Source organism: Sciurus carolinensis, chromosome 5 (assembly GCF_902686445.1).
Source record: "Sciurus carolinensis chromosome 5, mSciCar1.2, whole genome shotgun sequence".
In the NCBI taxonomy this organism is placed as follows: domain Eukaryota; kingdom Metazoa; phylum Chordata; class Mammalia; order Rodentia; family Sciuridae; genus Sciurus; species Sciurus carolinensis.
The window spans coordinates 12,686,509-12,711,039 of record NC_062217.1 but is presented as its reverse complement, the minus strand read 5'-3'; the positions used below and the strand labels follow the sequence as shown (position 1 = coordinate 12,711,039).

Below are 24,531 nucleotides of genomic sequence, written 5' to 3'. Positions count from 1 at the left end.
ACACACCCATCCCACACCCTATATGCCACACACACATTAATGTCTGTAACACAGAGATTATTGGCCTGGAAGCTGGTTTCTTCAAAACTTTTGGCAGAATAGCTATTTGTCATGGGCGAGTGAGAAAAATATTTGCATTCTCAATTGGAAGAGTTTATGGTTGTAAGTCTATGTTTTAAAAAAAAAAAAAAGTAATGTAGCTAGATGTTTGCTGACACTACACAACTTCAGGAAGCAATAGAGCTACCCACGTTAAACATGGCGTAAAATTGCATTGCAGGGCAGCCCTGGGTGTATTTATCTTGTTTTTAGCATCTGTGGTGAAAGAAAACATTTGTTGCTTCTAATCAGTAAGACGATTCATATATTCTTTTAACACTTTGGAGGGGAACTTGATTTTTGGTTGGCAGTTATGAGCAGTTGGTCCATAGGCTTCACAATGAAGTTTTAGATTTTTGTTGCTATGTTTACACAGGTGTGCCAAGGTAGTGGAATCAGAAAGGCAACTAGATTTCATTTAAAATATGGTTCATTGGGGCACTGTGGCACACACCTGTAATCTAGCTACTCAGGCAGCTGAGGCAGGAGAATCACAAGTTCCAGGCAGCCTGAGCAACTCAGCAAGACTGTGTCTCCAAATAAAAAGTAAAAAGTGTTGGGGGTGTAGCCCTGAGGTAGAGCACTTGCGTAGCAGGCATGAGGCCCTGAGTTCAGTCCGCAGCACTCTAAAAAGTAAAATGTGGGCCAAATGCTCTCCATAATGGGAAACACGGTGCTTCACTTTTCTTGCTGGCTTTGGAAATGTGGTTGTTTAAGACACTTGAGACTTCTGTTATGATTATAATATCAATTAATACCTCAAAGGTATGCCTATTATATATTTCTAGATTATTCCTAGCACATGAAAATATTACATATTTGTTTTGATCTGTCTGTAGGCCTATTATTTCTGAGTTGTTCCCTTTTAGAGGAAAATTTTTGAAGGATACCTTTTAAGGTGTCTCAAATTGGCACATTTCTGGTTATTAACTCTTTACTTTTAAGAAAAACACTTCTTCAAAAAGCATGTCTAATTAATTTTGCTGTTATATAAATAACAAAAACATCTCAATTCTCACATACTATTTGCAGCTAACTTTGTTCAGTCTTTAGAGGAAAACACTGTCTTCTTTCCCAGAATTCAGAGCCCCATAATTTTGCCTTCCTGTTGAGTGTCAATAGTTTCTTAAGCCCATATAAGGAAGTTAGCTTCAGAGCAATTAAATACTCAAGAACCAGAATAGAATGTAGTCATCTTTATATTTATAACGAATGTACCTTCTGAGTTTCTGCACAACCGAACTGTGTTTAAAGTGTTTTATTGTTTGGTTAATATATTAAATACACTGGGAAATTTTTCTCTTAAGGTCTGACTTAATGCTTCAGACAGTCTTACCTTCATTTCATCTGTATATTGAGTTTTTGTATAATGCAGGTTTTGAAAGTGGCTTCTCAATTCCAGGTGGCTCTTGATTTTCTTTGTGGTTTAATTTGTGGTTTAGAAAGAAAAAAAAAAAAGTCCCAGCTACTCTCCTACTTTATCATCTAGTCTTTCATGAAGGAAATCCCATTTTCATGAGGAAATCTTGGCACGTCGAAGCCGGGGTGTATGTTTTGGCAACACAGACAAGCAAAGTACAGTTCTTGCTGCACCCGTTGCTCCTTATGTAAGATTTATTTTGTAGCGTGTAACCTTGGTATTTAAAGGTTTTGCATTTAATTTATAACTGTCTGCAAGTTGTTGCCACACTAAAATTGATGATCCATAATTTGAGTCTGAAGAGCTTGATAGAAACGCGATCTGACATTTTCTGGAAAGAGTTTATTTTTTGAAATGATGCTCTTAGCTTTTTCTAATATCTGCAGAAGGTTAAAAACAACAACAACAACAAAAAAAAAACAACGTTGGCTTCTGTTATCTGAAAATAAGGATGGAACACTCACTGGTGTAGCTTCTGTGACAGCAATGCGCTGACCGCGCCTGCCACATTCCCGAGCTTCCTTTGGCAGCCTCTGTCTTCACTGCCCCGTTCTGTGCAAATTCCCTTCCTTTCCCTTTTGCCACTGGGCCATTTGGAAGCATCAGGCCCTGGGGAGCAAAGCCTTTCCAGGGCCTTTGGGATAATGTTTCTGACTTTAACTCCAGTGACAACTGACGTACCCGTTGGCGTCCAAGACCCCTCGCTGCTGCCATAACTTATTGATGGTAGGCATTTGGAGTTCTGTTGATTGGCCAAGCCATGAAATTCACGCTCTTGTTTTTGAGAGGTTAATAAAATAATTGAAATTTTGTAGCAAGATATGGGATAAAGAATAAAAAGTAGATATTGTTGAAGCAATTCTGGACATTGCTGGGAGCCGCCAGCATATCGGCATATCGTGAAAATTTCCTTTGTTCACTGGTAAATAATCCATAGACTTGTGGAAATAAGCCATGAGTAAAATGGTTTAGGCTTTTGTTGTTGAAATAGCAGAAATTGTTTCATTGCTATATTTCAACAACCCATCTCTCCAAAGTACTAAGAACAATGCTTCTGGGAATATATATTTGTTTTGATGCTGTTTGGTTTTGTGTGGGGGACTGAACCCAGGGGCACTTAACCCTGAGCCACATCCCCAGCCCTTTTTATCTTTTTATTTTGAGACAGGGTTTTTGCTAAGTTGCTGAGGCTGGTTTCAAACTTACAATCCTCCTGCCTCAGTCTTATATTTGTTTTTAAAATATAATTAGATGCATCTTTATCTTCAGCTCATGACTAATTTGATTAATAAAGCTGTGGGGTGTTTTCTATCTTTGTCCCTGGCTTCCTGTCTTTTATGAACTGGTCTTGGTACTTATAGAATAAGTACCTAAAAATGAAGGCTCCTGTCTGTCCCAACAGCTTATTGATTAATTAAACATAGGCTAGGCTGATCACTTTAGGAGTAAACCATCTAATCGCACTCTCTTCATTCGTGAACCAGTGGTAACTTTGGGGTCAAAGGTCATAAACTGAAATCCAGGAGAAATACTGTTCCTGTCTGTCTTGCTAATCCATTTTGTACCAATGAGCTCAGGATCAGGTTCCTTAATTCGAAATTACACAAATGTGTCGAAAGGCATTGATAAATGGGAGAGGCACAAACTTCTTATACACAGGGGTTTCTCAAGAATGTTTATCTTAACGTGTAGCTTTTCCATGTGGATTTTCATAGAGCTGTCTCACAGAAAGTATTCATGGCCTAGGATTTTGCAAAAGGCAGCATGTTGGTCAGAGTTATGTCTTGTGTGAAATAAAATAAAATAAAACACCCCAAACCTGAAGCCCCTCGGGGCCTGAAAGCTACACTGTCTTCTTAATACCCTGAGACAGCCACAGGGCATTGCAGCAGAGAAAACAAAGCACATTTTATCCCTGCTCTTCATGGGTTGCTCTGACAGACTGGGAGGCACATTGAGTGAAAACAGAGCTGTTAACGATACAGTAAAAGCTTTTGAATTTTTTCCATTGGGCAATCCCTCAGTAGGAGACTGCTTTGAAAATGGAGTGAAAATCAAGCATCAAGCCACCAGTGGTCGCTCCGCTTGGTCACGCAGAACCTCATGAGGCATCACGTCCGGTCTCTGGTGTGTGGCCTGTCTGTAGGGTGTGCCACTTGTATCTACTTTTGTTCCAAAAAATTCATCAACCATCTTGGCCTGTAGTATCATCAAGGAAATACTCTTTTTCATAGGCTCAGTCTTAGACACCGAGTCCTCTCTACATTCTTATCTTTTTCTAAAACTGTTTAAAAAAAATACAGCATAAAATTTCACACCTTCCCCATTTTGAAGCATACAGTTCAGCAGTGTTCAGGCTCATGCTGCTGTGGAGTGGAGCTCCAGAACTTTCCATCCTGCACATCTGAAGCCCTTCACCCCTTAACCCCTGCTTCCCCACCCCACCACGCTGACCACTCTTCTGTGGTTTTTTATGAATTGTCTTCTGCTTTCTTTTTACAAATGTATTTTTTTCCCGAGGCTTCCCCCCATTCAGTGCAACTTGAACTAATCATGCATTTGAGGAGGAGAGAACAATATGCAATTTTCGCACTGGTTTTTGTGAAATAGAGCACCCAGTGTACACTCAATAGTATACGCAGCTCCAATTAACTTCTTTTTTGGCATCCCTATTTAAAACATGTTTGAGCTGTCTTGCATGGTTAACTAAGAAGTTAGACGGCGGAAAGCAGATCCAAGCTTTTAAAATTAGATCTTTTTGTTGTCTGTGCCAGTCAGAATTTAGTCTCAACTATTCAGTTTCTAGGCAAACCTGTGAACTCTGTTTCTTCTTTGAAGGCATGTTTAATTTTGGCCAGATGATTGAATCTGTGTTTCAAAAACATGCTCATTGTCTTTTGGTATTTAATTGGGTTTGTTGTAAGTACCAATGCTATCACTTATAAATTTGGGGACAAAACCATATTTAATCAGTACGCTCCATTGGTGGAATACCATCACTCCAAGGAACCCGACTCTTGGGAAGGGGACACACCGGGCTTTGGTTTTGTGCCTTTCTTGCTGTTATGTCACCCCTTCAGATTAGTGTTTCAAATGCCGGTCAGTCTCAGGCAACTTAGAAAGGTTTTCTGTTCTTAAAGGTAGCCCTTATTGCTTGGCTTTGTTTTTTCCAGAAACATGTCTGTTTTCAAACAGGGCTTTTCTATCAGAGTTGCCATGAGGCCACTGTCAGCTGCCCATGGTAGTAGATTTACCTTATAATGGGTAGGATTTTGCGTGTGATGTAGAACCTGCAGCCAGGCCCTTATCCTACTCTTCAGGCTTGCTGTCAGTCCCCTGGCTGCTCGCTGTGACCATGGGGATGACCCTGCAGAGGTGAAGTGTCCTGGAAGGGTGGCTCTGGGTGCCCTGCTTCCCAGGGGCTCGGACCGAGACCGGAACTGAAAGCCAGTGTGAATTGACAGCAGAGCGTGTAAAATCCCAGACACTCTTTTTACCAGACATTGAAACAGTCACACCAGAGCAACATGGGTGGCCAGTGAACCAGCCCAAAAGGACCTGAACTTTTGGATATTCCAAAAGCACTGCGTCACAAAGAGCCTGCCCTAGTCTGTGTATTCACATGCCTGGTCTGTTCCTGGAAGCCACACGGCCACTCACTATGATGTCACGCATTCGCCATGCAGAGTGGATCTTCTTCCTGTAGATGGGCCTTTCCAAATGTGGCTGTGACGTGACCAGCCTGGTCACACATTGTGCAGTTTAACGTGGCTCCCAATCAGTGGAGTGTCATCCTCAATTTTGTCATTTTCCTTGAAACCTTTTCTCCCATGGTGGGCCTTGTGCTAGCAGTGTGCACTTACAACTTTTTGAAGATGGCAATCCTTTGACGGCCATTTCTTAAAATAAAAATATATTCTCTAACTGGCTCTAGAATCTCGATCCCACTTTTATAATTTCTTTTGTTGAAGACTGTGCTATTCTCACCACAGAATTATGGGTTTAGAATTATTCACTTATCAATTTAGCAGAATATACTCTGTATCGTGCTGTTCCAAACAAAACAGATGAGAGCTGGTGTCCTGGTAGAGTGTGCATCTGGTAGGAAAAGGCAGAGGTGGGTAAGGAACATTAGCAGATGTATTGTTCTGAGTGTTAGAAAGTGTAAGTGAAAGCGAAAAACAGAAATACTGTGGAATTAGAGGTATGGAGGGGTGGGCACAGCTTGCAATTTTGAGCAGGATGGTCAGGGTAAGTCCTATTGAGAAACTGAGATTTGAGCAAAGATGAAGAAGAGGAGAGAAAATTTTCCATGAAGATTTCTGGGGAGAGAGTTTCAGCCGTCGTAAAGGTTCCGATGTGCATAGAAAACAGGTTCTGAGTAGAAGAATTGACATACCTGATTTTGTGAAGATGACTGGTTCTGATAGAGGTGACTTGAGAGGTAATTTGGAAACTGTTAATGAGATAAGTCACATGGAAATCATAAGTGACAGATCAAACGTAGGCAGAGAAAATAAAGGAAATTGCTATGAAAAAAAAAATCCATCCAAATGCTCAACCATGAATTTGAGAAGAATGGCATTGCAGGTCAGCTGCATAGTCCCAGTTCCCAAGCACCGTGAACATTTGTGGGTGTGTGCATGAATATTCACATAGGCCTGCAAGACTTTCTAGGTATGGGGTTATAGGATGTGGGTGCTTTGAAGTTTCCAGGTGAACCTGATTTCTAGAGTCCCTTTGGAATCATTGTTATCCTAGAATTAACCCTAATTAAATCCTGGCATAGAAACCACAGTGTATATAGCAGAACTACCTTGTTTTTCAGAACAGTGGTGTTAACACCTAAGAGTTTTTAGTGTTTTTCCAGTTTGTAGAATGTATGAACTCCACTTTTCCTCCCCCTCCCTTTTCTATCCATTTTCTTATTCCCCAATCTCTCATCAGAAGATAGTAAAATAAATACAAGCTTTATTTTGCAGTGATTAAAATGTAGGGATGTTTAAAAATACTCAATACAGAGTTTCATAGTTATTGAGAGTTAGAAATTTCACTGATTTATTGAGCAAGATGGTAATGTGTTCTTGGCACTTGTGTATTTACCATAATCACTCTTTTAGAGATTTATCATCATTCTATTGTTAAGATGGGAAAATCAGTACCTAGGTAAGACCGTGTAACTTCCCTGGGCCATGTAGTTGGCCGTAGCAAGCAAGACTTTAAAGTCATGACCTGATGATTCTAGAACCCCTACCTTCCTCATTCTGTGCTGTTCCCAAATATAACCACATGCATTTTCATACCCAGTAGTAATAGCTTCGTACATTGAAAGTGATGCAAAGGTTAGGTGTCCATCCGCTTTCTTTCTTTATGGTGAAAATAAGTTTGTCATGATTGATTTTTCCCTACCCCATAATTGACCATTCCTTTTAGTAGATTGTCCATATTTTTGGATATGCTTTCCTCCATTTTTTTGTTGTGATAAAATAGGCATAACAAAAATTTACCATTTTAACCATTTTAAAATGTGGCATTAGTACATTCACATTGCTGCTTAACCATCACCACTGTTCATCTGCAGAACTCTTTCCATCTTCCCACACTAAAACTCTGTCCCTATTAAGCAACAACTCCACATTTTTCACTCCCCTAGTCCCAGGCAACTACTACCGTTCTACTTTCTGTCTCTGTTGGATCTGCTTTTTGTACTTTCATTATGTTCTTATTTGTATATTTCTTTTCTCTAAGCCCAGAGTCTGTGCTTATATTAATTTGAACATTCCAGTTTCTCAAATAAAGGTACATCCTAAGTATTTGGTTACAACTCTTGACTTCTTCGCAGATGCGCGAACCTCAAGCCAGTGCCTATTCCTTCCTTCACTCCCTTCCATGGTTAACAGTGGGTTAAACCTGAAAAGGACTTGAAAAATAAAGATGTCTTTGTCCATTGTCTGTGGCTATAGTAGAAGACGTGAGACCGGGTCACTTATGAAGAGAAGGAGTTAATCTGACTCAGGGCTCTTGGAGACTGGAAGTCCAAGAACATAGTGCCCGCCTCCGCTTAGCTTCTGGTGAGGACCTCGTACTGTGTCATAACATGCAGAAAAGCAGAAGGTCAAGTTGGCGCCTGCAGTGGAGACAGAGTGTGAGTGGGGAATTGGCTTCATGACAATCTGCTCTCTCAAAGACATCAATGTTTTTTTGCTTTGTTTTGTTTTTGACATCAATGTGTTTTAAAGACCTAATCACCTTTTACAGGCCCCACTTCCCAAAACTGCCACATGGCAATCAGATTTCCACATGAGCTTCTGAGGGGGTGAGTCACCGTCACACCAGAGCAAGAACTATTTGCTTGGCAGGTTTTCTGGTGACCCCAGAGCTAAGAGTTCTTAAAGGACCCGAAAAGCTGTGTTTTCACAGCTTTAGATTTGATTCATGTATTTTTAATTTAAACGCCTTTTGCATAAAAAATAATTTTAAAAGCTCCTCCCGAGATTTGAAAATATATTCCCATTTTCCCTACTGACTAATTGAAAACATGTTTAAAATGTTTTCTGCAGGGAGTGTCTAAATAGAATAATCATTCTTTCAGTTAATGTTCGTAAGGATTAGTTCTTGAGAAAAAGCTGCGTTTCTAAGATAAGGTAGCTAAACTTTACCAGCACATGAAGAAAGATGAGAGCCAGGAACCACAGTGTTATTTTAGTGACTTTGTTCCATAAAATTTTCACCCTTCTGTTCAAACACTAAATTCAACAAAATATCTATTTCCCATCTTACTGTGGAACAATAATTTTGGAGGCCAAGTGTGTGATATCAGGTGATTTTTTTGGCTTTTTTCCTTCAGAAAATTCAGGTTCTATGGACGAAATGCACTTCTGTGGCTTGGGTCATTGAGCCTAAGGAGAAAGCACCACACTAAACAGACCCCAGGAGGAGCCAGACCTTTCCCAGTGCTGGTCGTGGTGGCCATTCTGGGTCATGCCTGCCTTGGTCATTCTTTGTGTGATATTTATTTATTTGCTGCCTATTAGGGGCAGTCCCAGAATGGCAAGGGAGATTTTTCTATTCTGATAAATTTCAGGTTTTTAAATTCATTTTCTGCAAATGATCAAAAGACCATGAGTTGCAGGTCAGGGTCGGACTCACCCACGGCTCAGAGGAGCTGAAGTTGAAATCTCCCATGCACGGATTTGGGTTTTTTTTTGTTTTTTGTTTTCTTTTTTCTTTTTCCTTTTTCTTCTCTTTTGCTCACTTCCTACCAGTTTACAAGAAAGCGATAGGAATCACACACACACACACACACACACACTCACAGCCTGTGGAAATCTTGGGGTGAAGGAAGAGGAAGAAGGGAGCTGTGTCCAGACGCCGTGGTTATACCATGGCTGAATTACAGCGAGGGAGATGAAAGGGCCCATTCTCTCCGTGTCCTGGAGTCGGGGACTCTGAAATTCAATCTGGAGTGTGTTTAGTAAGTGTTCTGAATGCTGGGGGGAACAAGGAGACACTGTGTCCCTGCGGGCAGCCTTGGCCAGCAGGAAGAGTCTCCGCGTCCCTGGGCAGAGCCGTGGCCGGCCTAAACATTCAGCTGCGTCCTCCAGAAAGAAAGCCTTGTCCGGGCTCCCTGGAGTGTGGGGTGAAGGTCAGAGCTCCTGTCGATGGTGGTCCACTGTGCCCCGTGGGGGCCATCGGTCAGCGTGGGGCCTGGAGTCCTGCCCCACCCTTCGCCCCTGCCCGTTCTCCATCAGCAGCAACGTTGTCATTGTGGTGGTCACTACCGTCATCATCGCCATCATGAATACCCTGCAGTTTGTGGGGCCCAGGTTCCCCTCCCAAGGGCTTGGTGACTCCCGAGTCGTGTGACCTCGTGACCTTGTGGAGGGTTCCACCATCGTGCCTGTTCTACAGAAAAGGAAACAAGGCACAAAGAACAGCTTGCCTCCTGCGAGAGTGACCTTGGACACTGTTGTCCTTTGGGCTAGAACGGCCATCAGGTGCAGTACAGTTGAGGTGGGCAGGGTCCCCTCTGCCCACAGGGCGAGGCCCCAAGGTCACCACATCCGACTCGGGTGTCTTTATTTGCAGTCGTTATTGCCGATGTCCGAAAGCGTGGAAAAGGCAGGAGGGCCCTGCCCAGCTTCTGATGCTCAGTCAGGTTCCACAGAACGACGCTTACGTGGGCGGGGAGCTGGGTCTCGGGGACCCATACGATTACAAGGCAGCTGGACACTTGGCCAGTGGCATCACAGCCCAGCACATTCCTCCCGTGTGTGGTGACATGGGTGTCTACAACCCACTGCTACCAGTCGAACGAAAGGAGACCCCTGTGTCACTTACAGGACCCAGGGCTTGGAGGTGACAGTGGGCAACTGTGTTGCTGGTTTGTGTGTCTACCAGGCGGTGCTGTTATCATGTGCGAGTCCGATACTTATAAAAAAGTTCACTGTAAGACCAGATGCCGGGCTGTGCCCCTGGCTGCCCCCTGCATCTTATGCCTCCTGGGTCTCTTGATGTCACTGTTTTCTCTTGAGTTAACCTTCTGTCATACAGTCCCTCATGACCCTCGGAGCCATAGGCTCTAACACACACACACACACACTACAGCCTGGGTGTGTCGTGGTTATCAGCACTCTGCGGTGTGTCCATGACCGTGACCCACTCACCCGATAGCACATTCCTTGGAATATCGTCTTCCCATCGAGCAGTGCAGGGCTGTATTCAAGAAGTCTGTAACGTTCTGATTTTTTTTTTAATCTTCCTTTCTCTCCTAACTTTTGAATCATTTCTTGTTTTCCAAAAGTTTCCAATAATTTGCTCTGTGAGCTTTCCTCATTAATTCTGTGACATACTGTCTGGCTTTTTAGTCTGGAAAGTTCTGCAGATTTTTCCCATGTTCCAGTGTATGGTTTCCTCTCCTCCTGGGTCTTTCTGGGTAGGAGTCAGGTGATCCCAATGCTGGGCTCCGGCGATGGAGGTAGAATATCTAGGGCCATTCTGTGTTCCCATCTCTACCCGCAGCTCTAGTTTGGAGGGGTATTTCCAGCCTCTTTGTTACACTTTTCTAGTGAAATTTTTATTTCTGCTATACTGTTTTTTTTTTAAATCTAAGCTACTCCTCATTGACCAAATATTCCTCTTTATAGTCGTCTGAGTTTTAAGTTAAAAGCTCTTAGCGACATGCATATGCAACCTGCAATGTCTCTGAAAGTGTTTTTTTTTTTTTTTTTTTTTAAGCCACACCCTGTGTAATCAGGAGTACCTAATGCTAAGGCAGACAGGAACATGGACCCTACCTGGGGACAAGTCATGTGACTTGCTGCTCTGTTATCTGGGCTCTCTGACCAGGGAAACTGCAGGGAGATGCATTTGGGGTCTGGGAAAGAGACCACTTTCCAGCCTCGACCCCATTCCTCTGTAAATCTATACTTCCCGTCAGTTCCAGGTGGCAACCACACCCTGCAGTCATAATCTCACCCACGTCTCACCTCAGTCCAGAGGGCAGATCACATCTCTGCTCCTTTCACAACTGCATCTGCCAGGACTGAAGCGCATCTCCCCAAAATCCATCTGCTGCAGCCACAACCGTGGAGGCTGTGTTTTGAGTACCGAAGTAATAAAGGTTAAATGAGGTGATAGAATGAGCCCTGAGCCATTAGGACTAGTGACTTTAGAAGAGGACTAAAGATCAACTTGTTCTCTTACAACAGGAGGTCACAGAGAGAAGGCAGCCATCTGAAAGCCAGGAGAGAACCTCACCAGAAACTGATTCAGCCAGCACTTTGATTATAGACCTCTCATCCTCCAGAACTGCAAAAAATAATAATTTCTCTTATTTAAGTGTACGTTTTGTTACAGCAGCCCTAGCTGACTAATACATCATGACTCCATCTGTGCTCACCTGGCAAACTCCTGCTCATCCCATAAGACCCATTCAGATAGACTTCTTAATATCTTAGATGCAGCACTCCCAAAGTATTCTACCATCAGAGACAATAGCTAGTCGCTTTGTTCTCTGACCTTCCACAACTTTTTGTTAGTACCTCTAACATAGCACTTCCCATATGTCCTAATTTGATTGGATATGTATCTACATCAATAACTTAGAGATACCTTCCTCTGTACCCTAGCACAGTGCCCACACATGGCTACCCTTGATCAGTAAATGTACCCCAGCCTCCTTAAGCCATTATAGTTATTAATAGTTCTACTCACCTCATCAAAAATTACCATGGCCTGTGTATGAGTTGGCTTTCTGTTACTCTGACAAAATAGCTGAGAAAATCAACTTAAGAGAGGAAAGATTATTTTTGCTCATGACTTTAGTCCATGGTCTCATGAGTTCATAGTTTCTGGCTTGTGGTGAAGCAGAACATCATGGCAGACAACATGTAGGGAAGGAATAAAGCTGCTCATTTCATGATAGCCAGGAAGAAGAAGATGGTTGAAGGGATGAGATATCCCCTTCAAGTACACCCCCAGTGGCCTGCTTCCTCCAACTAGGCCCCACCTGCTAGTCTCCACCACCTCCCAATAGTGTCCTCAGCTAGGGACCAAGCCTTCAACACATGCACCTCTGTAGGACCTTCCAGACCCAAACTGTCACAGCTGTAAGAAAATCTGTGACATAGCAAGGCCCTAAGATCAGACAGGTGGAGGGTTAGTGGATTATAGAGCTGTCTTCTGAATATTTTAGTGGTAGGAAAAGAGGGGCACAGTGTTTGAGAGAAGCCATTCCCTTCTGCTGCATGAGTGGTTGTCATAGTGATATGGGTCCCAAAACAGAAAAAGCACTTCTAGAGATGGCCCTCCACAACCTCGGCAGGTGCAAACTTTGAAAATGTGGTCTATGTGGTTTTCCATCTGAGGTAATTTCTGAAAGGCAGAGCTTCAGCTTTATCAAGTGGGAGATTAATTTATTTGGCTCTTTGAGGCGGCAGGGCAAGAGGAGGGAGAATAGACCTCCCCCAATCTACAGGAGAATGTGTCCTCATTCTTTTAGAAGTAAAAAAATATATATATTCCTGCATAAATCTTTATGACTAGAAATAACCAGAAAGCATAGAAATGGCTTAAAGGCCCAATGATCTGAAGCCTCTTTGACCCCTATTTGTAACAGCTGGGAGCTGGCCAGGGCTGGGCACCCTGATTGGTATTTAGAGTGCAGTTGCTGGGCCTTCCCCAGGAGGGCCAGCCTCCGCCTAAATTCAACTTCATAGGACCCACCAAAGGCCACCCTGAGTGGAGAAAGCAGGATAGACACTCAGTTCAGAGTCAGCAGACTTATTTGCATCATAGATTAAAATTAAAATTAAAATTCAGATGTTTCTGGAGCATAATTAAAAGCCAATAAGAAAGAAGCGATAAAAAATTTGATTATGTATTCTCACTAATGACTGGTTTGTTCTTCAAAATAAAACATTGTAATTACCGTTTGGCCTCTGGTAAGGAATGTGCGTCTGGGTCAGGACGGCCGTGCGTGGAGTCTGCTGGGCTTGGTTTCCTGGAGGCAGCATGAGCCTTAAGATCAGCCCTGCCCACAATACAAACACTCAAGCAAACGAGGACGTGGAAGAAACCACACATCTGCTGTCAGGTCTCTTTTGTGTCAAACCATCACTAACATATAGGTCTTCAGATGATGCCTGCGTAACCGGTGTCCCTTTCTCGTGTATGAGAGTTTGAGCAGCCAGAAGGTCTGTGTGTGTGTGCGTGTGCGTGTGTGTGTCTGTGTGTGTGTGTGTCTGTGTGTGTGTGTGCGTGGTCAGCCATTCTGAGAACATTCGTTGGCGGGCAGCGTTCTGCTTTGTGTTCTGCCAGCTTAATCTATGCTGTTACCACCTTTGTCCCCACTCAAAGTTTATTGACCAGTTTACAGGGCTTTTTTCTTTTTGAAGGCTGTAAAGAGCTAGTTGATGTGTAGCTTTTGCATGCTGTCATTGGCGTCCAGGGCAAAGCCTGCCCAAATGTGTGATTTGTGGTCACTTCCCCGTGTGTTCATTTCATGCCTTTTTTTGCCAGACACATATAAAGAAGGTCTTTATCCCAAGAAATATTAGCAAATATGCAGGACACACACTTTCTCCCTGTGTAATGAGGTCCTGTCCCTCAATATTTTTCTAAGCTCTAATGTAAAGAAAATGGATTCTTTCTTTCCTCTCTTTTTTTCCTTTTCTTGCACTGAAGATTGAACCCAGGGGTGCCTAACCACTGAGCCACACCCCCAGCCCTTTTTAAATATTTTATTTAGAGACAGGGTCTCCCTAACTTGCTGAGGGCCTCACTTGCTGAGGCTGGCTTCGAACTTGCGACTCTCCTATCTCAGCCTCCCAAGTTGTTGGGATTACAGGCATGCGCCACCATCCTGGGCTATTTTCTTATTCTTAACATAGTGAGTAGCCTCCAGTCTTTTCTTGATGTGAGCCCCATCCTTTAGTTATTGTTTCCCATTTTTCTTGGGTATTTTCTATTGTGAAAAACATATAGAACATAACAATGTAACATTGTAACCACTGGCGAGCACGCAGCTCAATGCGTGAACACATTGACATTACTGTACTGCCATCCATCCCCAGAACCCCCACCTGCCATTAAACGCCAACTCCCCAATCCCTGGCAACCACCATTCTGCCTTCTGTCTCTGTGGATCTCACACTTAGATACCTCATTTAAGCAGAGTGATGCAGTATGTGTCCCTTGGTAACTGGCTTAGTTCACTTAGCACAGTGTCTTCAGGGTTCATCTATGAGTAGCTTGTACCAGGCCTTCCACACCTTTTAAGGCTGACGAATATGTAATTATATACAGCTGTAATTTGGATGTGCTTTGTCCCCTGCGGGTTCCTGTGTTGGAGGTTGGTCCTCAGCAGGGTGGTGTGGAAGTGGTGGGAACTTTAAGAGGTGGGACCTAGTGGGGGGTCCTCAGGTAATTGGGGGTGTGCCCTTGGAAGGGATTAAGGTATTCTGTGGGACCCCTGAGTTAGTCGTCATGAGAGGGTTAGTGTAAAAGAGCAAGCCTGCCACTCCCCAGCCTCCTCGGCTCCCCGTCTTGCAGTGTCATCTCCTGTCCTGCACTGCTCTCACCATTTGGATGCCTTCTGCTATGAGGCCTTCACCAGAGCCAAGCCACACAGTGCCTGTCACTGGGCCCCAGGACTGGGCACTAAATATGCCTCTTTTCCTTAAGCTACCCAGCCACAAATATTTCATAGTAATGGAGAACTTGGTAATAAATATGCATTTGCTGCATCTTGTTCATTGGCCATTTGTCCATCAGTGGCCAGTTGGGCCCTTTCCGTCTTTGGGCTCTTGTGAAGGCTGCTCTGTACATGAGCGTACACGTATCTCTTTAGTATCACACTGGCAGCTCTTTTGATTCTATACCCAGGAGCAGAATTGCTGAATTGTAAGATGATTTCATGTTTAATTTTTTGAGAAGCTACCATACTGTTTTCCTTAGCAGCTGTATCATTTTTATAGTCTGTGGTGTGATTTGTAACAGAATAACTTTCAGAGTGAAGTTCAAGGACTCATTAAAGGCGAGTACAGAGAGATGCTATTGATGTAGTGAATTTAACCTAGGAAGAATAGCTTTCTTAACTCAGAGGAAACTCATCCCGTGCCTCCCTCCTCTGAGATGCTTTCTCCAAAGCAGAGTGTGGCCCTGGGTATGTTGATACCCCCAGATAGTTTTGTGCCAATTCCTGAAAAACAGGGAAATGGGGTCCTGATTGTATTACAGTGTCTTGATAACTAGAGGCATTTTAGGTTGTAGCAACCTGGGACACTTCGGGATATTAATGCCGAGTCCCTTCAAATGACATTTACCCAGGAAACTGTCAAGTCTGGATGCATTTTTAAGCCTTCGAAATGCTTTCTAGTGATACTGGGTTTCCTTACCTCTGAATATAACCAACGCCTGCAGGAGAACTCATAATGCTGTATAGGCATCTATTTTATAGATAAAATTTAGGGACTATAAAACCACCATTCAAATTCTAAATTAACAAAAAAAAATTCAGTGCCATAAAAATCATTTTGTGTATATTCTTATGAAATAATAAATCCTAAGAAAAAAATTTGAGAATCGAGAACAGCTTTGTCATTTATTAGCTAGATTGCAAGCATCTGTTTCAAACCCTTTCTTCTGCAGAAAGCCGGTGACTCGTGCTTATCTCTGGCAGGACAGCAGTAGCATTTGCACTGCTAAAGTTTTGCTGCAGGTTCCAAACCCAGCACAGCCAGCGTGATCACCAAGGTCCGCTCAACACATTCAGAGTCTGTGCTGACTCAGTCCAGGACTGTTTCAATGGTAACGCTCCCCCCGTCTCCTGTGAAGTGCTTAGTTTAACACCCTGTCCATAAAGACATCCATTGTGTATTGATTTTTTTCTGCTTGTTTGGATTTCCAGTGTTGAACTGTGAAGTGCCTCATTTCTCAGACTCTGTAAATCTAGATGAAGTTATCAAATTCCCTAGTTCCAGGAATTCTCTGGGAAACGTCAGTGCCTGCCAGCTGGGCAGATATTGGTGGCTCATTTTTGTTACAAATAGACAATGTCGAGAATTGTGAGAAAGATCGTCAAAGTGGAATTTGCTGTTCCCTTAAAAAATAATCTTATAGTATAAGAGTTCTTCTATAATTTTTACTTTGGGAGCCTATTTTTATAATGTTCTTATTCATGTCTACAGATTTTACTAGAGTTGCTGGAATGAGAGGAGGGCCCAGAATAAATAGCTGTGCATAAGTTCATTATGTGGCTCTTTGGAGGCTGGTGTGAACTTGAACCCAGGACCAGGGACTCGTTTGGAGCAGCTTTCCCCTGGTGTCAACCTAACTGGGACACAGCATGTCTGAAACAGGACAGACTGGTACACTGAAGTGGTGGGAAATAAGATCATGCTGCTCTCTGTGTCCCTTCCCTAGATAAGCGTTCACCGCCAAAGTGAGTGCCTTTAGTGGCTGCTGGTGCCACGCAGGCCTCACACGTGCCGTCTGTCAGTCTCTGGGGTTGTGAATTGATTACTAAAATTGATTCCTGCTCTTCTGGGGGGGGGGTGAAAGTATAAAACCAGAAACTGTGGACGGTGATGGGTTTGAAACATTTTTCTTCCAGCATGTCATTGTGACTAGCAGATAGTGAAGGGAGACTGCAGCATAGGATTCTACGCTCCGTAAGGTAGAAATTGGGTTCTTATATTCTAAGCTCCTATCCCTGTGAGTAGTATTGACATTGATCTGCGTGAGGAGCAGGCACTGATGGAGCGCCGACTCCTTGCTAGGCCGTGGGGCTATAACGATGAATAAAGTAGCCCCAGATTAATTGAGGACACAGACTCAGCTGGGAGGAGGTAACTTATTCATTTGTGCATACATTTATTTCAACAAAACTGCTTGATTGGTCTTCGGGCATTGTGGATACAAGGATGATTAAATTTGGCATTTCTTTTCAGTGTGAGTACGCTCTAGTTTACACACACACACACACACACACACACACACACACACACAAAACCCAAATCAAAAAGCCATAAATACTGTGGAGGAGTCTTGGGACATGAGTTGAAAATTTATGTTCACATAAAACCTGCACACAAATATTTATAGCAACTATATTCGCAATTACCAAAACATGAAAGCAACCAAGATGCTCTTCAGTAGATGAAGATAGAAACAATTTGGGACATCCAGACAACAGAATATTATTCAGCAATGAAAAGGAATGAGCCGTCAAGTCACCAAAAGACACAGGGAACATTCAACACATGTTACTAAGTAAACGAAGCCAGGCTGAAAAGCCTACACATTGTATGATCCCAACTACAGGATGTTCTGGAAAAAGATAAATGTAGAGACAGTTGGAAGATCGGTGGTTGCCAGGAATGTGGAGGGATGAATAGGTAGAGCACAGAGGATTTTCAGGGGAAGCTCGTTTCATAGGGGGAAGCCATTCTGTATGACCCCATAGTGGTAGAGACTTGTCTACACGTTGGTCGACGCCCATAGAACTGCACAGCACAAAGAGTGAATCATAGTAAGAGCTAGAGACTTCAGGTGATAACCGTGTCTCAGTATGGGCTCAGCGGTTACGGCAGACGTGCCACACCGCTGTAAGACACTGTGTGGTAGGGACGGGACTCTACCTGCTATAAAACTCCAAATCAAAGTCTACTCTTAGAAAAGGGATGGAGGTGTGCCTGGGGTCAGGGTGGAGAGGAAATGGCAGAGTTCGCCCTCAAGTTTGGGGATAGCAGGAGCAGGGCACAGAGATGTGGCTGGGCCTGGCACCCAGGGTGGCGTGGTGGATGTTGGCAAGCTGTGCGGGCCCGCAGACGTGGGAGTCATGAGGTTTCCTTAGTGGGGCAGCCGGGTCGGGATTTCGGTGCTGCCTGCCTTCAGGGTTAACGCCTGTTGCTTCTGTTCCCAGCAAAGAGCTCCGGGCAAGGTGCTGCTGGACGCCGTGTGCAACCACCTCAACCTCGTGGAGGGCGACTATTTTGGCCTCGAGTTTCCTGATCACAAGAAGATCACGGTAGGAGACGCCGGTCAATGTGGCTGTGTTACTGTCTGTTCATTTTGGGGAGTCATCGGTACCCTCCTTGGCCATACAGAAGTAAACAGAGGCAAAACACCCAGCAGGCCCTCATGGACGTTTTAATTTGTGTGTGTGTATCTGTGTGTGCGCAGAGGTATATAGATATTCAAAACAGAATTTCACATGCATGATAAAGGTACCTTGTGCACGTGGTCACCACGTTCAAGGAGGGTACTCGGTAAACTCTCCCTCCCACCCCGGGAACCTTCCTTCTCTTTAAAATGCGCAGATGTGAGGAAGCAGCTGACAGTGGCCTGCACGTTCCCCCATTAGCAAGGGAAGCTCTCCTTTCAGCATGTCCAGCCCTCTTCCTTCTTTTTCACAGCTGCCGCATATAATTTGCAACTTCCAATGTCAATGATTCACTACTTTGGATTCTTTCTTTTTTAGCTATTAAAAAATGTTCAAAAAATTGCCCAACCAGCAGGTCCAACCATTTTAAAGTTGCTAAATATGTCAGATTGTCCCTTGAAAACGTTTCCCCATGTTGAATCCAACATTTAGCATATCCCCTCCCTGTTTTTATCTGTCTTGTTGGATGGCACTTTCTTAAGACTGTTTTTCATTAGTCACCTTTTCAGGTGGAGGTGGAAGCTTCTTGGCTCAGTTTCTAGTTATTCTTTGGTACGCCCAGTGCCTGGACTTCCACTCACTCTTCTGGCAGATGCAAGATGCCGGGTACCTGTGCTCCAGGCTTGAGTCAGAGGCCACAGGGCATGTGACAGGTCTCCATGGAGGGCTGCTGGGCCGTGGGGACAACAGACATTTGGGTTCAGGAAGTCCTTCCCAGATATTGCCAAACTGAATTCCAGGACCAATAGGACCTGACTTAATAGAAAGTCCCAGAGAGAGGGGACCTCAGGTACAAATACCAGAAATCAAGTGGCCCCTTCAGGAACCTGCTCAAAAGGCAGAGGTGAGGGACTGGGGGAGGGGCGATGGCAAAGATGGTGGAAGGTGGAAAGGTGGGCAGGGGCCAGATGGCAAGGGCTTTCTATGCCATCTCTGTCCAATAGAATATGAACCACATACATAATTTTAACTTTTCTAGAAGCTATGTTAAAAAAGCTTTAAACAAATCAATTGAAATTAATTTTAAAACACATTTAACAATATATATCACTTCACTGACATATTTAACATATTAAGTCTGGTATTCACCTGACACCGCGGCCCCTCGCTCTGCCTGGCCGTATTTGCGGTACTCGGTAGTTGCATGTAGGAAGGGGCCATTGTCCTGAATAGTAGTTGCCTGAAGTAAGGGCCCACCCTGTTGTCCACACCAAGATAATGGGCTTGCGAAGCTGCTCCTGCATTTTATAGGGAATATGGTGTGATCTGATTTGCTTTAGAAAGACAACTGTAGCCAGACTGGAATAGGACGAGACTGTAGCCCGGAGACCTGCAGGACATGCTGCGATTAGGCAGAAGGTGGACTGGCCAGGACGCAGGCAGAGTGGAAGGCTGGGGGAGGTGAACGGCTTCCAAAGGCCGAGGGAGAGGAGGATGTAGTTGAGGGGATGACTCGTGAGAGTAGTGGGCTCAGGGCAGCTCAGCTCTAGCCTCCGCTGTCAACCACAGCACCCCTCGCTGGAGAAGGAGAGCCGGGGAGGACCACGTCCAGGAGAGGAGGAGTCCTGTCAGATCTGGGGAGTGGGGTGCTGGTGGAGGGGTCTGGCGGGCAGGGCCAGAAGGCGGGTTTCCTGGTAGGGGACAGGAAAGAAATCAGAGCAGAAATTCAGACTCCAGAATCTTGGGATCATTGAAATACCAGTTGACGCTCTGCGACTGGATGTGAAGGGAGAGAGAGGCCGTGGGAGGGATACTACATTGAGGGGCAGAGAAGGCACAGCCCTCAGAGGAGGTGCAGACGGCAGGGAGGAAGAGCAGAGAGGGAACCGTCCAGATGTGGGGGAGAGCCTCCAAGGGCGGAGCAGGCAGAAGGGGAGGCGCTGACTCCTGCCCCAAGGCCTGCCCGGGGCCAGCGGGGCAAAGCCAGTCTCGTGCATCTAAAATGAGTGCAGGCTGTGGCTTCTCTACTCGCTCTCATCTCTGAGTGCTCCGTCATTTTCTAGTCTGTACCATAAATCTTAGCTTCCCTGACTCCCACCGAGTCCTTTTTCTGAAGCAGCAGATGGCCGCCACAGACCTGTCAGATCTAAGCCCGCATTCGCTCCTTCACCTGACGGCTGTTCTCCGCTTCTCTCTCGGGCTTCACACGTGAGGCTGTGGAAGAAACGTGAACCCAGAGTGTCAGGTGGCAAGAGGGAGTGCAATTTCCATTCACTAGTCTGGGAAGAGAGACCACAGAAGCAGTCTCCGGGTAGCAGGGTGACATCACTCGGAACCACTGTTTCATAAGCTTATTTTATGTTCAAATAATAGTTCTCAAAACATCGGAGCTCTGTTATCTCATTATTTCCGACATGCCTGCGACATGCCTGCCAGGGTCACCGCGGCTCCTAGAGGCTTTCCTGTTCCCGTCTGTCTTGTTCCCGCCCAGCTGGCGCTGCCTCTCCAACCTGAAGTCGGTACTAAGGCCGCACTTTGCAGCTGAGGGTTCTGAGTCCAGGAATTGTCCCACGCCTGGGACTCCAGTGGGCAGAACTGGGCTTCTGACTGTGTCTTCTGACTCCGGTTCAGGGCCTTTTCTCGGGTGCTTCTCTTTTGCTTGACTGGCTCTTTCAAGTTTTTATCAGACTCGATTTTTATGATTTATGATATTGTTTAGGAATGGGCTTAACTGTAGTATAAAGAAAACCCCATTAACAATGACTTAAAGAAATAGGTGTTTATTTGTCATATGTAATGTAAATAAAAATGCAGGGCTGGGAGTGTAGCTCAGTGGTAGAGTACATGCAGGCCCTGGGTTCAATCCCCAGCATTCCTTCCCACCAAAAAATTTATACCGATAATAAAAGATGTGTGAGCCAACCTGTGGCCATTTACCACATGCCAGGGTGTTCTAGTCCCAGCAGATCAAGCATGACCCACTCCCTTTTCTCATGGAGCTTATATTCTAGAGTGGGGATCAACAAACTTTTTACAAAAAGGCAGGTAGAAAATATATGTATATATGTATATATAAACTCTGCGGCCATAAGATCTCAGTGGTAGCTATTTAAATCTGTCGCGTAGCATACAAGCAGCCTTAGGGAGTATGGAAAGGATCGAGCATAGCTGTGTCCCAATAAAACTTTATCAAGTAGGAAGTTATAGTTTGTCCACACTGCCCTAGAGGGTAAACTGCCAAATGCCAAACTAGGTTTACTCTTGGTCCTTCACTAGTGAATTCAAAGCCCTTCTCTCTCCCTCTTCCTCTCTTTTTATGAGGAAGCTCAGTCTTAGGAAGTGACGTCTTCACAGAGGCGCTTGGGTAGGGAATGGTGGAGTGAGGTTCGTTCCGTTTAGACACAGGCCTGTGTTCTTAATCGCCCTTTCATTTTGACCAGGTCTCTGTGTTTTACTGTGTGTCAACTATGGAGTCCCAACCCGAGAGCTGATTTCATTGACTTGTAAAACAATTTGTTTAGGGAGAATAGATCTGTGACATTAGAGGGGACAGTATAAGTGACTAGAAGGGGTACAGCTGGGGTCCCAACCGTTTTCTTTCCTGGGTGCTGGTCTGTGGGTGTGATCCATTTGTGAAAATTCAGTGAGCTTTACGTTGTAACTTCAATGACAGTTTACCCCAAAATGCAGCGACCTAAAGGCACCGTAGCAGACCCCACGGCCAGCGCAGAGCTGGGCTGACGGATCTGGTTGGGAGGTTCCCATTACCAGACCTGGTTGGATAATCTGAGGAAGAACAGCTCCCTGTGGGAGTGATGAACACTAGCTGGGTTGTCCCTCTGCCCCCAGGTAAACTTGCTTGGGAACGTGAGATTTGTGCCTCCTTCTGGGATGCTGGGCGGTGCCACCTTTGCCAGGGGGTATAACTGTAGGCAGTTGAAAGGTGTACCATGGTCAGACCCCTGGCACTGACCTCGCTGCAGGGCCTCTTAGCAGTAGGTTCCCTGCGGGTGCATTTTGGGGTAAACTGTCAGCCCATTGAGCCTCACTCGGTAAAATGGGAGTATCAGCTCGCGCAGCTTCTGAAGGAGGCCTTGCGGTTGTAGCTGTGCACGTGCAGCCCGGTGTACGGGGCCTGGTAAAGTGTTTGGAAGGCTCGAGTCATGAACACCGTTGCCTCCATCCTCACCGTTATCCAGACGACACGAAACCTGCCATCCTGCCGCTTCGAGCATACGGGGCCGTGGCTCGAGCCCGGTGCTGGGAGCCCCTCTCCAGACCCCTTCCACTGCATGCCTGGGACTCTGTGCCCTCTGAGCTCCCCGTCTCCCTCCCTCTGTCCCTGGCACCCACCACTCTACTTTCTAAGAATTCGACTCCTTGAGACCCCTTGTGTCCCTGGAGTCACGCAGCGTCTGCCCTGTGACGGGCGCACTTCACTCAGCAGGTCGCCCTCAGGTTTGTGTAGGTGACCGGATCCGGCTCTTCTTGCTGCTGGGTGGTATTTCCACCGCGCACACTCTCCACATTGTACATGCCCAGTCATCTGTTGATGGACACCTGGCCTGCTGTTCCCCTGGGCTGCGTGGGCAGCGCTGCAGGGAACACGTGCTTGCTGTCACTGTGATGTGTAACTCTGTGGTTGTGACTGTCACCTTTGCCAGGCTCTGTGCAAGGGCTGCTCCTGTGCTGCCCAAGCATGGGGCCACCCCTGCAGGTTTTGCCCATTTCTCTGAGTGTGATATGTGCAAACAAGTCCCAAGTGGTAAGTTGTCAAACTGTGCGACTTGACTTCCAGCTCAGCCGCTGTCCCTCGTCTCATCGTTTCATTTCCTGTAAGAACTCCAGTCAGAGCGTCCCCACCCCCCACCCCTGCTTTGTTGGCAGTGCTGGGGACCAAAACCAGGGTCCTCCCTCTGTGCCACTGAGCCACACCCCAGCCCGGAGCATTTTCCTAGGAAGGATCTGAGGAAGTTTAAGGAGAAAATAAGTGCTTTCCAGTCCAAGATTTTGTTTCTCAAGGTTCTAATAAGCCAGTAGTAATTATTAAATAATCAATTGTGCTCTACCCTAATTAGACTTGTCCTGTGGCTTGTCAAGCTGTGGAGGTGGTTCCTGTATTTACAGCAAGTTTGGCCTGCTGTTGTCCTTGGGTGCAGGCAGCTATCCCTACAGAATTACTCCACAGAGCAGAAAAGTCTTTTAATCAGCTCTTTCTTTTTTTTTTTATGGATTGAGCTTTCTGTGCCAGAAATGCTATTGATCCTAGGAATCAAGACCTGTACTTAATTCGCCAGCTAATTGGTGCCTAAGGCTGAGGGCCAGAAAGCCATTGAGTTGTTCCAGGGATGAACTCAGGGAACAAATCAGAGAATTCCGTCTAAATTGACCTAGTAGGATTCTTGATCAAAACCACACAGAAGCCTGAAGTTGAGGCCTAGTAGGAAGAGAGCTCAATATAGCCTGACTAAGGTGTGGCCCAGGGGAGAGGCCTCAGACATCCCCCTCGGCCCTAGCAGGACAGCAGCAGCCACAGACAAGACGTAGGTGAATGAATGGGCCGTGTTCCAATAAAACTTCATTTATAGCCACCAAAAATTGGATTTTATATAGTTTTCACAAGCCACCAAACATTATTATTCTTGTGATTTTTATTTTAAGACCACTTAAAAATGTAAAAGCAAACCTTTGTTTCTAAGCATGCCAAAACAGGCAGTAGGCCAGAGTTGGCCCCGGGGCCTGGTCTGCCAGTCTGCCTGAGGGTATTTCTCTGAGGGAGGCATCCCGAGGCCACATTTTGCAGAGAGCAACTTCAGAGAAGTACCCGCTCACCCTTACCAATGAAGTGTGTGGCCCTGACTGACACTCGGGCTGCTCAGCCAAGGCATGTGTTCTCTGCCACCTTTCCACAGATGTCCCCGTCTCCAAGGGCCGTGTGCACTTTCCCAGCTGACTGCCGAGCCAGGAGCCCTCATCTCACTGGCCTGGCGCGGACAGTGGAAGAGCTCAGCACGGTGGCCCGTGACTGCTCGAACTTGATCATTGAGCAGCTGGGCAGATTCCCAACTTCCTTGATTTTTCACCTTATCTGAAAAAACTGAGTAACAAATGACCAATGCACATGGTTACCATGAGGGCTCCAAGCGCTTTACAGTGATGATCCACGCAAGGTTCACGGCACATAGTAGGCGCTCAGATTCCTCCTTCTTTCTATTCTTGTGTTCTTTCTAACTCAGAAGCCCATGAGGCCACTCCACCAATTTTTAAAGTTACTTTTCTTTCTTTATGGGAGGTGGATACTGGGGATTGAACCCAGGGGCACTTAACCACTGAGCCACATCCCCAGCCCTCGTTATTTTTTATTTTAGCATAGGATCTTGCTAAGTTGCTCAGGGCCTCGCTAAGT

At 45.3% G+C, this 24,531-nt stretch overlaps 1 protein-coding gene across 3 annotated transcripts in view; it reads left to right on the top strand.

The window, feature by feature from the left end:
• Positions 1-24,531, top strand: part of Farp1 (FERM, ARH/RhoGEF and pleckstrin domain protein 1) — a 266,176-nt gene that overhangs the window by 149,830 nt on the left and 91,815 nt on the right. For all 3 annotated transcript variants that reach the window (XM_047553352.1, XM_047553350.1, XM_047553351.1), the window contains exon 3: positions 17,946-18,050. In XM_047553352.1, coding sequence (XP_047409308.1) covers positions 17,946-18,050 — 105 coding nt within the window. The remainder of the gene's footprint in view (positions 1-17,945; positions 18,051-24,531) is intronic.